General features: G+C 40.6%; 1 protein-coding gene across 1 annotated transcript in view; it reads right to left on the reverse strand.

The window, feature by feature from the left end:
* Positions 1-2,180: 2,180 nt before the first annotated feature.
* Positions 2,181-16,652, reverse strand: part of pex14 (peroxisomal biogenesis factor 14) — a 45,343-nt gene continuing 30,871 nt past the window's right edge. The window contains exons 7-9 of the mRNA XM_084916954.1: positions 13,441-13,538; positions 7,979-8,070; positions 2,181-4,355 (exon numbers count right to left, since the gene is read on the reverse strand). Coding sequence (XP_084773080.1) covers positions 3,875-4,355; positions 7,979-8,070; positions 13,441-13,538 — 671 coding nt within the window. The 3' untranslated portion in view covers positions 2,181-3,874. The remainder of the gene's footprint in view (positions 4,356-7,978; positions 8,071-13,440; positions 13,539-16,652) is intronic.

The raw sequence follows: 16,652 nt of genomic DNA on the forward strand, positions 1-16,652 counted from the left end.
TTTTATAACCTCTGATTACAAAAAACCATGATGGTGATGGCAATAATAAAAAACAAAAACAAAAAAAGGGGCTTTAAAAAACAATGAGCATCATCACAGTGGGTTTTTCCATCTTTCACATACAGCCTAGTCTCGGAAAAGGAAATTAGACTTTTTGTAGAACACCCAGACCATTATGAATAATCAAAATTTACTATTATCAATATATTGCCAAACTGGTTGCAATATTAGTTTATATTGTTAGAAAGGGGATTCTGAAACCCTTGACCTCCAGGTGGGGGACATGCCATACCACCCACAATGGAGGGCTGGTTTTGGCCAGTAGTGGTGGCGAACTCAGTCGACCCCTCTGAACTGGGCTCTGAACTTTTTTGCACCATTTGATGTCACCGAGATTGGGCAAGTATCAATATAGGTGGTTGGAGTGCTTTGCTGTTTGTTTTTAACAATGTGTATAATAAGTTAAAGGATTTTCTGCTTTTTATATTTATTGGCTGTGTGTTTGGTAAGCAGAGATGGGCAGTAACGCGTTACTGTAATCCGATTACTTTTTTTCAAGTAACGAGTAAAGTAAGGGATTACTATTGCAAAAACGGTAATTAGATTACCGTTACTTTCACGTAGGAACGCTGCGTTACTGCGTCACTAAAACCGTGATTTTTTTGCGAGAATGTCTCATGACAGTGACGTAAGCAAGTGCGATGTTCGTGACAACAGCTGTGTGCAGATCAACAGTGGATAATATATCGAGTGCGGGAGAGAGTATGAGCGTGCAGCGTTTAAAGCGTGGAAGTACTGACCTTACTTTAAGTTTGATTCCATAAAAAGTGACAAAAACATTAGTGTCAGTTGTGCATGGGAAGAAAACTTCTTTTTACAGCGAAAAAAACCCCTAAACTTCCAAGCAAGCACCTAGTGCGCTACGACATAATGGGAAACTCACAGAGAAACTCGCGGATTCTTCCACTGACCGCTGCGGCACACCTGCACCAGGGTAAACCTCCGCCTAGCCTGCTCCTGCTTTACAGGTGAAAATAGAGCAAAAGGGCCGCTGAGTCTTTGACTTTATTTATTTTCTGCTGTGTTTTACTTGCATCTATTTGAAAGAGTGAGTGTAAACACAAAAAAACAATTATTTTATGTGCTGGAATGTGCAGAAAATAGGTTTAAATATTAAACAAATTTCTTCCAGTCAGAGAATGTTGCATATAATTAAATTTTTGCTTGATGCATAAAGTTAAAAGATTAAAACTAATAAAACAAGTTTTAAAAATAGACTTTTCCATTTGATTACATTTTGTATGATGGATTATGCAGAAAAAGTAGAATTGGGCTGAAAGATCTATCGCTTTATCACCTATTCAGGTTGTAAATCGTGTTTTTAAAAAGTAACTAAGTAATTAATTACTTTTGAAAATAAGTAATCAGTAAAGTAACGGGATTACTTTTTGGGGGAAGTAACCAGTAATTAGTTACTGATTACTTTTTTCAAGTAACTTGACCAACACTGTTGGTAAGTAAGTAAAAAAAAAGTTTTTGACTAAAAAATGATAGCAAAATAAAAGTGTCATATTCACTGAATTGAAAACTGAGTAATAAACCAGGGCACACAATACTGAAAACCATAGGAAAGGCACTAATGACTCATCTGTAGAAATAAACAAACCTTCACCTATTTAATGTATAGCCGCGTCCACTCATTTCTGGAGAGAAAGCTGAAAAAAAGTCCCTGCTATGTCATGCTTTCTGAAAATTAACTAGAGTAGAGGAATATGTACTTACAGTATACATGCTTGACTGGTGCTGGAGTTAAACAGATTACAGCTGGTTATGAAAGGAAACCACACCCCAAAAGAAAAAAAAGAAAGTCTAAAAAATTGATATACAGAGATTCTGGTGTGGCTAAAAGTCTCAAAATATTTCAAATCAAACAGAAAAAATCAGGGATATAAGAAAAACATACAAAAATAATTGTTACCTGATCTGCAACTGAACATATTAATCCATTTAATCTCCCAGACTATTAAAAGCAGCAAAAATTGAAGACCTAAAGGGCAAGTTCTGTGTAACTTGAGCTTGATAACAATTTTTGCAATAAGTATAATCTATAAATGTACAGTTGCTTTTTAATACTAAAGTGCAGCGAAGTGTGTTCTGTGTGCACTGTTGGTTTTAAAATAAATATAGGAGATTCTTGTTGAGATAAATCAAATTTATTACAGTTAGAACTGCAGTGAAGACAGTGTTTATTCAGTAAGTTACAGGGAAAGGACCCGTCACTGAAACTACAGTGGTTCTGAGGCATACTGAGTACACGTACACACAAAAGGAAACAAAACAAAACAACCTTAACTGCAATGTTTCCTGTTAAGGTTAAGCTTAATGTCAATTCAAATCACTAAACATACAATCTGCAGGCCAGGACAGGATCTCAGAAATGTGCAGTGTCCCCTCTACCTTTTCTGTGTTCCAATGAAGGCCATGTGTTGGAAGTGGAAATGGCACAAGCTGATATCCCTTCTTCTCACTCATGGACTCTTCTTGTTAGCTAGAGACGGAGTGAGTAATTCAATAAGTCAAGTATTCATTTATTACTTTCCTTTTCAATCATGGGGCAATTTTCTTTTACTTCCCCCATCCACCTCCACACTGAGAAAGAAAAAGTGATACGAGTTCTGCAACTTCCATCTGTGGCAGCGCTCGTCGTCTTACTGCAGCTTAATTACAAAATATTGGCGCCGTTTTCTGTAAAGATTACTCACTGTAGGAGGCCCTACATAATTTGGACCGGAGGGTTTGTCACAGAAAATAATACAATGCAACTGGGCTTTCTGTATTAGATTTCCGCTTTTAGCCTCCTTGACATTTCAAGCTGCATGAACTAATACATCTGTTATTTGTTGATCATTTGATTATTAACATACTTCACAAACCAAATCAGCTGCCCTGCTGGAGACACAGATACAGCTCAGCAGACAGCCTTCGGTTTTTCTCCCGCAAACATGGCTCACAAAGATGCACAATTCAGCCCACAGTGAAAAATGAAAGTGGGGGGAGAGAGAGAGGGAGAGAGAAAAAAAACATTTATCTTCCCCTCCTTTGAGCGTATGAGCACTCTGACACCGGCATGGAACAAAGCCCGTCATCACATTCTAATCTCGAATTTCAGGGGTTTTATTTCACCCAAATGCCACCCTGCTGGCCTTGTAAATTATTGACAGACTGACACCAATGCGAAAGGACACATAAAAGAGGCTAAAAGCTCCGGCCCTGGAAGAGCTTGTCCTCTCCTATTCCCATCAACAGTGAGACAAACTCTGCTAATGCTCCACTGGAACCTCACGGTAACACCGAGACTCAAGCACCACCTTATGATTCCTGACCCGCAGATGCGCTGTACAGCAGACATATTGTGTGCGGCGCTGCCTCTTTGGTCTGAGTCTTAGTACAATCACAAGGACACCGAGGCAAAGCTGCGGATTATCTGATCAAATCATGGAAATTAAAGGCAGTAAGTCACACATGGTTAGTACTGCATAAAGGCTGATAAAAGTCATTCTGATTTGACTGCTGCTTGTCACTTGTCCTTTCAAAGAAACATCACAACATAGCGCTTGGCTCGGGATACAGTCATTTAGTTTGAAGAAAAGTAAAATGTGGTAACCTGTGTGTCATCACACAGGTCTGGCTCTTCTTATACTTGCACTCCTACTCCTGCTTCTGCTCAACATTATGATGTGACAAAAGCAAGTGGAAACTGACAAAAAAAAAGAAAGAAAGAAAGAAAAACCTGTATGTGAGAGCAGCGAGAAACAAAGCTATCAGCAGGGATGAGAGGCGGTCTTCTGAAGTGTTTTTGTACTCTTATGTTGGTCTAATCGACTTCGCTCTCGTTGCTGGCACCTTCGGGCCGCCTCAGTTTGTCTACCTGTTCATTGATCTGTCCGTCCCCACCTCGCCGGTCCTCTGTCTGCATGCTTAGACCACCCTCCTCCTCCTCCTCCTCCTCCTCCTCTTCTTCTTCTTCTACATGGCTGACATCATCTTCATCTTTCCTCTCCTCCTCTCCCTGCACCTCCATGCGAACCTGGTCGGGGGGCAGCGCTGTGCCCAGGCCCACGGTGCAAATATCTCCATTGATACCATGAGCTCCATCGGGCCCTCCCAGTGCATCCTGGGGGCTGTGGAGTCCATTTTTGATGGGGGAGGAGGTGGTGGACTCGTTGCTGAGAGGGGAGATGTCACTGCTGCTGTTGGTGTGGTTAATGGACGGTGTGCTAGATGCTGCAGGTGGCTTCAGGGGGATCTGCCATGAGGGGATCTTAGGAACAGAGGGAGTGGAGGGGAACTGTTTCCTGTAAGGGGTGACAGACAACAGCGTTGAACAGAATTAGGCCTGATTGCAACTTCATCACAAACCTTGCTGCGATCAAAAGACGTGAAAAGAGCTTTCCCACGATGTAAACAACCATATTTGGACATAATATGACCACAAAACCATGTATAACTTTCCAACCAAGCTCACGTCTCAACACTTTTTTGCATTTTAGCATGCAGCCGCACACTAACCACCCTGTGTAATTCTCATAATTACAGCAGAGAAAATGTTTTTTTCTCCCCCACCGAAACAGCCAGATGTTCATCACACCTGGTAAAGATGCTCTAAGATTTTTTAATTACACCCACTGCAGCTTTTAAGATCAAAAAGACAATGTTGAATGGGTTTCAGCACTTCTTGGTGCTTAAAAAAACAGTTTGGAGACGATTTGGATCATTTGAACAGGAAAGGAACAAGTTTGGAGACAGATGGTGATACGGAGCCTTTATTTTGTAATTCAATCCTTTGCCAGAAAACTCATTGTGACAGTCAGGATGAAGTCAAGAAAGCAAATGACAAAGGGATTATTACTGATTAGAATGTATGAGGGGACGAAAACAAGCTCAACTACACAGTACTGAGGCAATTTTCGTCCTCGCAGGTTTTCTGATGTACACTCTTACTTCAGGCTTCATTATAGACACTAATACATAATCATGCATGCTAATGTGCCTGACTGAGCTGGGCTGCGGCTGACTAGATTGCGGAACAAAGCTGAAAAGAAAGAGGGGACGTCTATCACCACGCTCACAGAAAAGGCCTTGCACATTTTTTTATTATTAACCATCACACTATAGGTACATCTAAACTTTGCAGTTAAGTAATTTTCAAAGTTTATAGCATAGTCTGTCCAACAGAGTAGCTCCAAGTCTATTGTTTATAATGCTGTTAGTGCTGAATGCAGCAGAGTGACATCACAGCTGACAAGAAGCAACATCCTCTCAGTACTGTAGGTAGCCAACTAGTTTTCAAATGACCTTGCTAAAGCATTATAATCATCAACTCTTTTCACAAAAAAGCAATATGAGCCATCGTATCGATATTATCAGAATGGTTTTACTCTGTATCAGTATAAATGTTGGCCTAAAAAGTCGGATTCCATCTAGATTAGGAGATTTTCTCAGTTTTTACAATCTTATTTATTTTGTAAAAAATTTTTATGAAGCTGCAGCAGATCAACTGGAGTATATTAATGGTCACCTTTGTTACTAACACCAGTTGATGCCTGATGTATGTTAACTGGCCCACCCAAGTCACAAAATGTTATAATAAAGACTGATGTGATTATCATGTGTTCTCTTGTTTTCTTATGTATTAGTACACAAACCTTCAGGTAATCTAAAGTAGTTTAGAACAAAGGTGTGAGTTCCAATTTTTTGTCTTAAAGAAAACAAACAAACAAAAAAATACTGCACAAGCCCATCAGGTTAGAACGGCACCTTGAAGCAGGCTCTCCAGTTTTTCTGTCACTGAACTGTGAAATCATCCCCTAGGGTCAGTCTGTCAGGGGTCTAATACAAGGTCATGAAGTGTCTGGGGGAGCACGCCTGGCGTGTTGTTCTGGCATAGAAACACAGATCTGGCATGTATCCCAAATGTGCAGCAGCGTTTGGGAGCAGTCAACTGCTGCGCAACGTGACAAACTTGCAGTAGATATCAGCTAAATTTACACCAGGCAGGTTGTTTTTTTAAATTTTAGTTTTGGAAAGAGCTTTTGATGAGTGTGCAATGATTGCAAAAGAGCTTTATAGTTGCACGCTTTCTGAGAGTGTAAACTCAGACCTCCAGGGACAAAATATGGACTCTGAGTTTCGGTCCACTAACATTAACAACCATATCTCACAGCCTTACTCAGCAAACAGGAGTCTTACAATCATGCTTTAGTGATGTGATGACAACAGATCACTGTTCACTGAATGTAAATTTGTCAAGGTATGTTTAATAGTCACCAATTAACTATCACGCTCAAAGTTAATGTACAACATCTGCAAATATGATACAATTCCTGCTAGGTGTTGCATTAGAAACACACATTTAAAAATATATATTATAATGTGTCAGTAGCTTCTATTAACCCTACACAAACCAAAACAAGTTTCAATGAAATGAAATAACCAGGTGCAGGTGTAAACTTAAGGTGTTGGATAGGCAGTTTAAATTTGATTTAATGTGTGGTGTAAAAGACGTGCTGTCTAGGGCTGGGTATCGCCACTGATTTCTAGAATCGATTCGATTCCGATTCACAAGGTCCCGAAACGATTCGATCCACGATTCGATTCAATTTGATTTGTATCTGGGAAATTTTGCCTCAGACAGTCAGAAATATTCTAATTCAGATCAGTACATTTACATATTTTTGTATCTATAAAAAGGAAGCTGACACTCGCAAGACTTTATCAAAGGTGTGAGCATCACAGCAGATGCCTTTGTGTCAAAGTAGCTGAAGATAAAACACAGAAAAACATGAAGGTGATTTTCCTGGCCTGGGATTTTATAAAAATATTCTGCAGTACATCAAAAATGAAAGAAAACCATTAATCAACACATGAACATTACCTGTGAAGTCACAGAGGTTTTAGTAGAGACACAGCTAAGCGTTTCGCATTTTGCATAATTTTAAAAAGTTTCAATTTGTTCAGAAGCCCATTGAACAGCAGAAATTAGGTTTTCTTTTCAGAAGGAAAAAAAAAACAGCGGCCAACAGCGCTGTAAATAATGGTAGACTTGTGCGTAACAAGCAAGCGAATAATGCAGAAAACAGATTTTTAGACGGGAAACTGTTCTTGAAGTACAGAGAGAGCAAGAGAGAGAGAGAGAGCTGTGCATGATGTGTGATTTTAATATGTTGGAAGCAAAACAGCAAAAGTAAGAGGGAATCCATGATGATGTTTATGTGAAACGTAGTTTGGATCTTCTTTTGCTGCTGGTTCGGTCAATATTGTTTGGAGAGAGATAAAACTAACAGCTTTAGAATCAGCGCAAAAAGGGCGTAAACACAAAGCGCGGACCCGCCGAAACATCAGAATCAGCGAGCTGTCGGCTTTCAGCCCCGACCGTGTCCGTGCCGTCGGGTGAGAAAGGCGACATCTCACTGATTCTGATCCGTCGGCGGGTCCGAGCTTTGTGTTTACATTTATGTGCAGAATCCGTGTACCTGCTCTCATTCACTGTTTTAGCTGTTTGGTGGTTGTTGAAATTTTGTGAGGTTTCACCTGAGATTCTGGCATTTCGGGCAAAATAAATTTATATTAAAAAATCGATTCAGGATTTTAATGAATCGATATCACGTTATCCAAGCCAGAATCGATTTTAATCGATAAATCGATTATCAAAACCCACCCCCAGTGCTGTCAAAAATCACATCCGAATAAGAGCTACCACATGCTAACAAATGAGTTGTTTTATGAATCAAATTGCATATCATGCTGATGGTGCTTTGTCCCAGTTTTACACTGTCACACAGTTCAAATGGACTGCATTAAGGAACTCAAACGTGCAAAAAAAAAACACCAAGTCCTAAGCCTTTCAATACACACACACACACACACACACACACACCTGGCCTGTTTCATGTGACAGGGGTCGGGATAACTTTGTTACCTGCTGAGCAGTAAGCCCTTCAAAGAGATGATCTCAGCCTTCAGCTCTCCTACTGTTTGGCTGTCCAGAATGCGGCTCGTTGAGGACGAGGCCTGTAGGAAAAATACAAGTGAAACACGCACAACTCTCAAAAACACACACACGAGCACTGTTCAGGGTTTCAGCACAATTGAGCTTTCTGTAGGACTTTCAACAGCTCCTCTATGATTGATTTCAACGATATGAGTTAATAAAAAAGGTTCTTTAAAAAAAAAAAAAAAAAAAAAAAAAAGACCGGCTGGTAAACAAACATGGTAGATGCAAATGCTAAAAGCCACATGTTTGTGTGTAGTCAGGTCATCCGTCACCATAACAACCTCACAACTGCCTACTGCCGGCGATGACAAAAAAGGACAAACAATCTCACTGTATCCACCTTTATGGCGTCAGAAAGTCCAGTGAGTGTGAATCATGCTGTTTTTACATAATTTTCCATACTATCTAGAAAAGATTAGGCCAGTGTGTTGTGTTTTGGATAATGACTATCTTGAACAATAGCCACATTCATGAAGGCAGACCAAAGCTTAGCAGTTTGTTTTGTCCTTTTTGTCTTTTATCAAAGGCGTGTGTAGCCACACACGGGCATTGGTGCAGCATGAAATGTTAAAGGGTATAATGGAAAAGTATTTGAATGGCAAATTGCTGCTGAAAATCTGTCTCTGCAGCAATTTTTTTAAGGAACAAGCTGGACTTTGAGGCAGCTGTAAAATAGGGAGTTTTGATAAAGGCCTGGAATGATAAAACTACTAACTGAACAACAAACATGGAAATGAGGAAGAACCTGCAGGCCCTGCCTGCTTGCACCTGAAACCGATGTTTTCAGTGGGTTATGCATGTTAAAAAAAAAGAAAAAAGGAAAAAAAGTGAGTCTTCAGAAGGCATCAAATAATGATTTACAAGGCAGGAGGGGGAAAAACAAAACAAAAGACATTTGTTACACAGAAGTCCATAAATTTTTACACTGCCCTTCAAAACTATTCAAATAAAGGAAATGTCATTCTTTGGAAGAACTGCGCACAGATGTACGTAGCCTGCGGCGAGACTCGATTATCTAACCATGAAAATGTTTTGGAAGGTGTTAAGTAGATAACTGCTAACCATTCTTAGTCTAGTCCTGCACACAAAATACAAACATGCGTGAGGATAAACTGGCAAGACCAGAGGGAGTAGAAGGAGCAGACAAGGGAAAAAGTGGGATAAAAGAAAAGTAAAAACTGTAATTAAGACTCTCCTGACTCACCAGAGGAAGCTTGTTAGGAAGCGTGGACCCCCTATCGAGGGGAGAGGGATAACTTGGACTCTTTCGCTTGTAATTAAATCTAAGAGAAATTAATTGAATCACATCTGAAAGGGATCAGACTCATTTACAGTGGATGGAAGGAGGCAGAGGAGGAGAAGTGAAGGGAGACAGAAAAGGAGGCGAGTGGGAAAGAGGTTTTTTTTTTTTTTGGGGGGGGGGGGGGCTCTTATCACTCCTAAACCTTGCTGATAAGGAGTCGTGTTTTAGAGGTGGTGCATTGGAGGCCTGCTGAAGACACTCTTATTACAGCCGTCACCTCATTAGAACCATCTTAATCCCTCGCCTCCCCAAGGCACCCGTATAATAAGGCTGAATTCTGCTTCTCTCTCATTTTATGATGGGAAAAAAATTAATTGCTGTGTAGGCTGAGCTAAAAGATTTCCAAGGCACAGAATCAACTGAAGAAAAAGGGCCGATTACTCCGAATAAGTGAATTGTAATGATTTCTATATACTTATGTCACATAACATTAGAAAAGAAGGCTTTAGAGCAGACTTGTTAACCACCAGCTACATACATAATATGCATTATCTACAGAGCAGCGCCATATAATATCTCACATCAAGGCTTGTCACACAACACTAACTCTGACATATGTCTTATTAAGTCTGAAGAAACCTAATTAAATGTTGGGCCAGGGCTGGATTTCAGCTCTGAGATACATTATGTCAGTATATATATATACACACACACATTGTGTAAGAATCGTGTGTTAAGTGCACTGCGTGTTTGGATGGAGGCTGAGTGGTGGGGGTATCAGTGACTGCAGAGAATTGAAGTAAGCCTCGCTTTAAAAGCCCCACCTGAAGTGCTGACACATGTCCAATAGACCGCACGAGTGTGTCAGTTGTGATGTTTTAACAAACTGCTGATCAAAATATTTAACCGCTGCAATTTCTCAGCAGCTTTGATTACAAAAGCATCTTTTAAGAGACACTTCCAGCTCTTTCCAGCCATTACAGTGCAGAATCCGACCTGTGCGCTATTATACACCACGGCAGCCTTGGTTTTTTTGCCTATGTTATTCATTTTTAAATGTACTTTGATATATGTTGCTTTTGTTGAAATGCTTTTCTTATGCAAATGCATGCATCCTTGTGTTTTGTTTTGAACTGTATACACTTATATACCATATTTACATATATATTTTGAGATTCGGATACTGACTCCTCTGTCACTATAAAGAGATGTATCCAAAATTAGATTTTGGTTCCTAGTATGTGGACATGGATTGGATACCTCTAGGTAAATAATTCATATTTTTAATTTTTTTTTCCAGTTCACTTCATCAACACAAATACATGATTTGCTAAACTACTACCATAGCCTAGTATTCAGAACTCCATTTCTAGAGTTTTGCTTTGTATGCTAAAGCAAATCTTCAGAGCTGTGCCTGTGCATCCCCTCCCCCCTCATGTTTGACTTTTATTGCACTTCCTGGTGTACAGGTGCAGGGCTCTGTGTGGCCTAAGGACTGGAGAACATAATTCTCCACTTGGCTCTTTAAATCGCAAAGAGCATTATGCATAAAAACAAACAACCAAAAAACAAATAAACCCAGCAACCAAAACCCAAATAACGCAAAGTCAATCTAGCAGGGAGGTGCCACCTATTAAATTATCAACCGCCTCTGTGCTGGATGGATGCGGTTTCTTTTACTGTGTAAATACTGCTCAAAGTAAAGATTTCCTCTAACTGGTTTAAAAGCCATGTAACTAATGTGTCTCGGGTGGATGCGTGAGTGTGACGGGGTCTGCTGGTTAACTAAGTGCTTCAGGAAAAAGAGGGGGAAAAAAAGAAATATATATATTACAAGCAAAGAAAAAAAAAAGACCAAATCTAGCAGCACCCAAGGATGGCAGCGCATCTGGCTAAATGAAGATAAATGCCTGTGGACCATTAGCAACAAGATAAGATCTTTAACAAGCCTTGTTTAAGAGTGTCTGAAGGCAAATTAATTCACAGTTATTCCGCCGGCAGACAGTGTGTTTTCTTGTAACACATGTATATTTATGATGGAATTAGCTTCAAAAGGAACTCCCCAGAGGAGTGTTTTTGAGTGGAAACACTGGTACAGTGCAATTGATTTCACTCTATTTATGCACTTTCCTACTGGCAGTTCGTCTTACGCAAGCCAAAGAGACGGTTTCTAATCTTCTATGTAGTATCCACTAATAAAGAGAGCCATCAGTGAGTTGAGACAGCAGGGCAAACACAGTTAACAGGCAGATTTGTAATGATAATAGAGCAGAAATAGACTTGGCTGTTTAACATCAGGGATGAATCATCCTGAGGCAAATCTATGCTTAACAGCAGAAGTAGAATAGAACAGCATGTCTTTACAGGATCATTTTAACGGAGAGAAAAGTGAAAAAGAGGGAAACTGTCCCAGGCTTTCAAGCCTGGAAATGTGCAGAATCAGCCCGTGTTGTGTGTGTGAGAGTATTTAAACTCACTTCCATAATGAGGTCCCCAGTTTAGGGACAGTAGACGCGCTCCGCAATTGAGCGGTTTCAGACTACGAGAAATGTTTACTTAGCAGCTGAGGAAACAGAAGTCTCCATGTGTTTTGGGTTAAAGGCACATTTCCGCGTTGAGAGGTATAATTGCTAAGCGTGGCGCGCTTTGAGCAGTGTGGTGAAGCAAACCCTGAAAGCCACAAACGGTGAATGATAAGTAGCTCCCCAGCTCCAACATGTGTTTCTCATCAAAAATGCCGGACCTGAAAACAATTTTCCAATTTCCCCCCGTGGCCTGAGACAACAGAGGGGCCTCGTGCCGACTCGCAGGGAAAATTTAAGATCAACACTATAACTATAAAGCAGAGTTTATGATTTGTTTAATGGGTGTTTTGATGGGAAATATACTTTTTATACACTACTGCTGTCCAACAAGGCACTCATAGCAAATGAAGGGGACACTTTTTAATCCAATCTGTGATTTAGAGATAAATAAAATAAATAACACGGCTTTGTGCCGGAAGAAACTCATTGTTTAAACGGGGCCTCCTGTACGCTATCTTAGATAGTTCTGTTTCAGCTCAGCGTGGGATCAAATCAGATCACAGGTCCCATCATACATGCTGATTTAGTCCATCAATGTGTTCGTTCTACGCTACACAGAGACAATGTGCAGCTCAGATCCTGAAAGAACAAAAAAAGAGCTCTGAGTCTTCAGTTTTTGATGAACCCCGTCCAGGGAAGTTATCCATATTTTTCCTCCTCGTTTGTGCCGAAGCAGATGTGTCCACATATGTTTTCCTGCCATATCCAGATGCTTCAGTTACACACCCATGTGCTTAACAAGCTGTGGACATAAAACATTGTCTAAGATTGTCTCTTCCAAGGCAATTTTTAGAGCCCAGAGATCATAAAGCAATTTATGAGCGCCGTTATAAAAAGCAAGCAACATTTCATCCCTGCACATAAGTTTTAGAACAATCACTCAGTCCGATTCTCCTAAACACTTACAATTCTGAGGAGATTATGGACAGCGACTATAAAAATCAAGGCAAAGAGGAACGATATGGTTAAAGATTATGGTCCCATGATGAGCTGCACCTTATTTTTTTGTAGCTTGTGTTCTGATGATATACAGTATAATAAGGCTGTCTGTCTTGGGTAGTTATGACTCAAAGATTTTAGTACACAGAGGCCTCGAGAAAACCTCCTCCCTCTCCTCATCAATCTGGAGATTTTGAGCTGCAACCTCACGTTTACCGAGCTCTTCTGCAATTCCAAAGTTACTGCCCGTCTAGCTTTCCTCAAAAACATCAATCACAAAATAACGGACCTTTAAAAAGGTGTCCAAACTGCAGCGTGGCCTCGCTTACTGTCAGCACCGCAAAGTTGTTTCATTACACTGATGTTAGTCCACAATAAACATGTAATGAATAAAAACTTTCATGCTTTAATGAATGGACAGATTTAACTTAGTTTAATTCTAAACTGGCCACAGCTTTATGTAGTACGTGTTCTAAAAGCTGACCAGTAAAACCGGCAAAAGAGGAAAGCGACGCTATCAGGTACAACGCCAGATTTCTACCTCAGTATTGGTGGTCTTCTAACAAATTGCTGGGGCTGTCAAGTGAAGGATACAGAGTTCCTGATGTCCTGCTACCCACCTGTGATGCAGCTAGTTCCTGGGAGAGGTCCTGGATTTTCTGCTGCTGCTGGACCAGCACCTCCTGGATAGAGAGCAGGGTCTGCTGCAGCTGGCTGACTGTGAAGAACAAGCAGAGTAAGAGATGACAAAGTGATTCAAGTTTGTCTTTTAAAAAAGAAAGAAAGAAAAAAAAAGACACGCAGCTTTATGTTTTATGATGAAGTTATTTAATTGATACAAAACAACTGTTTTCTTTCTACAATGACAGAACCGATGAGACTCGAGTCACTGATCAAAGCGGCCCTCTGAGAATTGTAATCAAAGCTAATACCGGGTAACTTTAGTCGCAGCTTTTTGGTCCGAGGCGTCGGGGGTAGATAGTGGGAAGGAGGGGGCACATAGGATGGAGGTATTAATCTCTAGTGTCTGAACTTAAATCAAATAACAGTCTCTAACCTTCCATTATCCACCCAGACACTGCCTTCTAATGCATCTTTAAATCCTCAAACGATCAACAAAGGAAAAAAACAAGGCTCTCATTTGGGAGGAGGCTGCCAGACAAAATGTCCCCCCTAATCCTAATAAATATTGTTCTTTTTCCATTGACTTTGAAGATTGAATTAGTTCAAGTGTTGGTGTTGGAGGAAGGTGTATGATTTCAAATAACACCAGGCACAGTTTGTTGCCCCTGCTTCCAGTCACGCGTGTATTACCAAACAATGCATTAAGTTTCCCCGAGCTGATTATATTACAGAAAACCAATAAACATTCATATAAATCATGGGCGTGTAAAGTGTTAAATCAAGCCTAATAGGATTAACATCAACAGATATTGTGGCGGTCCACTGCTGAGGTTGTCAGGCCAATGGTTAAAAGCCTGTGCTGCAGCCGGCTGGACGGGATGTAAAGAACCCCTGCTCTCACACTAACCCAGGCCAGGACAAAAGACAGAGCGCCTAGCTTTGGAGCTGGGCTTCTTTTGAAAAACCAGCACAGACAAAATATTTGATCTTTCAAAGACACTAATATCTTGCAGTGACACCTGTGTTTAAATGGGTGGAGTTGTATCAATATAGGTGGGGTGCTGAAACGTTTGATCTTTTCAAGCTTTCTACAGAATACGAGTTCGAGCAGGACTGCCGGTTGGGGCTGGAGACTTTTGTGCAAACAGTTTCAGTTTTTCAGTGAGTTTTGTGATCCAGAGTGCGACCAACCTTTCTAAAGACGGCAATAAAATTAAATGGTATGGCAACCCGTGCTTAAAAAGGTGTTACTATGACGGGGTGTGCACTTTAAACCGAGACCTGCCCTATTAGTCTGCGATTCCACCTTACCACAAAACAGCTTATCCAGATGTGTGGGTCGCTCTGCCAGCCTGTAATGCTGCGCCTCCCGAATTACCAACGCCACTGCATTTTCAGCCGTCCGCAGCTAAACTCTTTTTAATGTCTCTCCAGAAAGTTGACTCTTTTGTACGGCTTAGACTCTTATTCCCAGTTATCACAGATATGAAGCCAGGAATATTAATAAAGTCAATGACTTTGGCCAGGCATGAATCAGAAGGAGGCTGTAGCTGCGATGTGTGCGTGTGTGCATGCATTTGTGTGAGAGAGAATCAGAGGCAAGATGATGTGTGGTGCTTGCAGCTGCTGTGAGAGGGATGCACATTGTACATTCAGTAAATTATTCAGTAAATACCTCAATATAATGTACACTACATATGTCCAGGCCTGTCTCTGTCTTTAATGGCCAGCTGGTCACCAATATGGCTCCCACCAACAAAGAGTGCCCAAACAGCCGCACAATTCCATTACAGCCTGGGCGCGCTGAAGTAGTTCCAAGATCCATTCATTAATTGTCTGTGTGAAGTTGTAGGCAAATCATAATGGGAGTCAAGGCCCTTACTCTTGAGCTGAGGCTGGCGAGAGAGACTAATGTAGTCCCCATTCAAAAGGATACATCACCTCATTGCGCCTGGCACTAGAGAAACACATGAACTTTAACAAAAGGGGGTTCAAGCAATTGGCAGCGGCGAGGCAGTCGGTCGCTATTACTCAGTGCAGAGAGGAGCGAGAGGGAGAGGAAGACAAAGAGAAAGCAGGGGGAGAAAACTCTCAGTGTAATTGCAACCCCTCTCCCCAACTGTTAACTACAACAGTCATTAACTACAATAGCAGTGTGGCTACTGCAGTCATAGCAAATTAGTTCCCTCTATTGACTGAAGAAAAGATCTGTGTTTTTTTTCTCTCCCTTTAGAGTCTCACCTTCACACTGGGAGAGGGGAAAAAAACTCCTACTGAGAAATCCTGTCTTTGGTAGCAAACAAAACAGGGTTTGCAAGTTGGCAAATCTCCAATCAGTGATAAGTAGAGCAAGAATGGGCAGTGAAGTAGCCAGAGGAAATGTGTTTGCATAGTTGGGAGAAAATGACCATAAAAGAACATATATTTGTTAATCAGATTCAGGGCGGCACACCTTGCACGCGATCCTACACAATTGCACCCCTCCACCTACCTTTGCCAGCCAGAAAACAATAGCATGGGTGTGACTGGATAAAATGATAACAGCCATATTTTCATCTGCACTACGTTGGTCCGTGACAGAAGCCATAAACTCAGATTCTCGATTTGTTTTCATTTGGAGATGACGGGAAAATCAAACAAAGGATGTCTGTATTTAAAATAATCAGATCGTATTTATAATCAAGTTCAGCCCCTCTTTGTCTCTCAGGCTAAAACAAAAATCTACATAAACACAGGTCTCTCGCTATAGAACCTGAAAAACAAGTGAGAGAAGTAAACACTTTACTAACAGATTAATAATATAAGGTTTACAGAATATAAGGTTTACACCTGTTTTACAAATGAAATATGAATTTTAAAAAAATTCATTAAGGCCTACCAAATAACATTTGAGACAAAGCTTACCTAAACAGTGCAACTTTCTTTTAAGAAATGGCATTAATGTATCATTTAGTACCCTATATGCTTGCATGTTTTAGAACTACGGAACATTTGGTTTGATTTAAAGAATCTGAAGAGGCACCTTGGAAATAAAATGCCTTTTAATTATTATCATTAACACAAAACAAACAATACGGTGTGCCAGAGCCACCTGTCTGAAATGGGGATTGGTAGCTTTCCGGTGAAAAACACACTCTAGTTTAACACTACTGCTAACGAGACCAAAGTTTCTCAGAGTGCCTCTCTCATTTACGCCTCCCTGGATTTT

This window comes from Perissodus microlepis, chromosome 20 (genome assembly GCF_051167445.1).
Source record: "Perissodus microlepis isolate ML-2025 ecotype Zambia chromosome 20, ASM5116744v1, whole genome shotgun sequence".
Classification (NCBI taxonomy): domain Eukaryota; kingdom Metazoa; phylum Chordata; class Actinopteri; order Cichliformes; family Cichlidae; genus Perissodus; species Perissodus microlepis.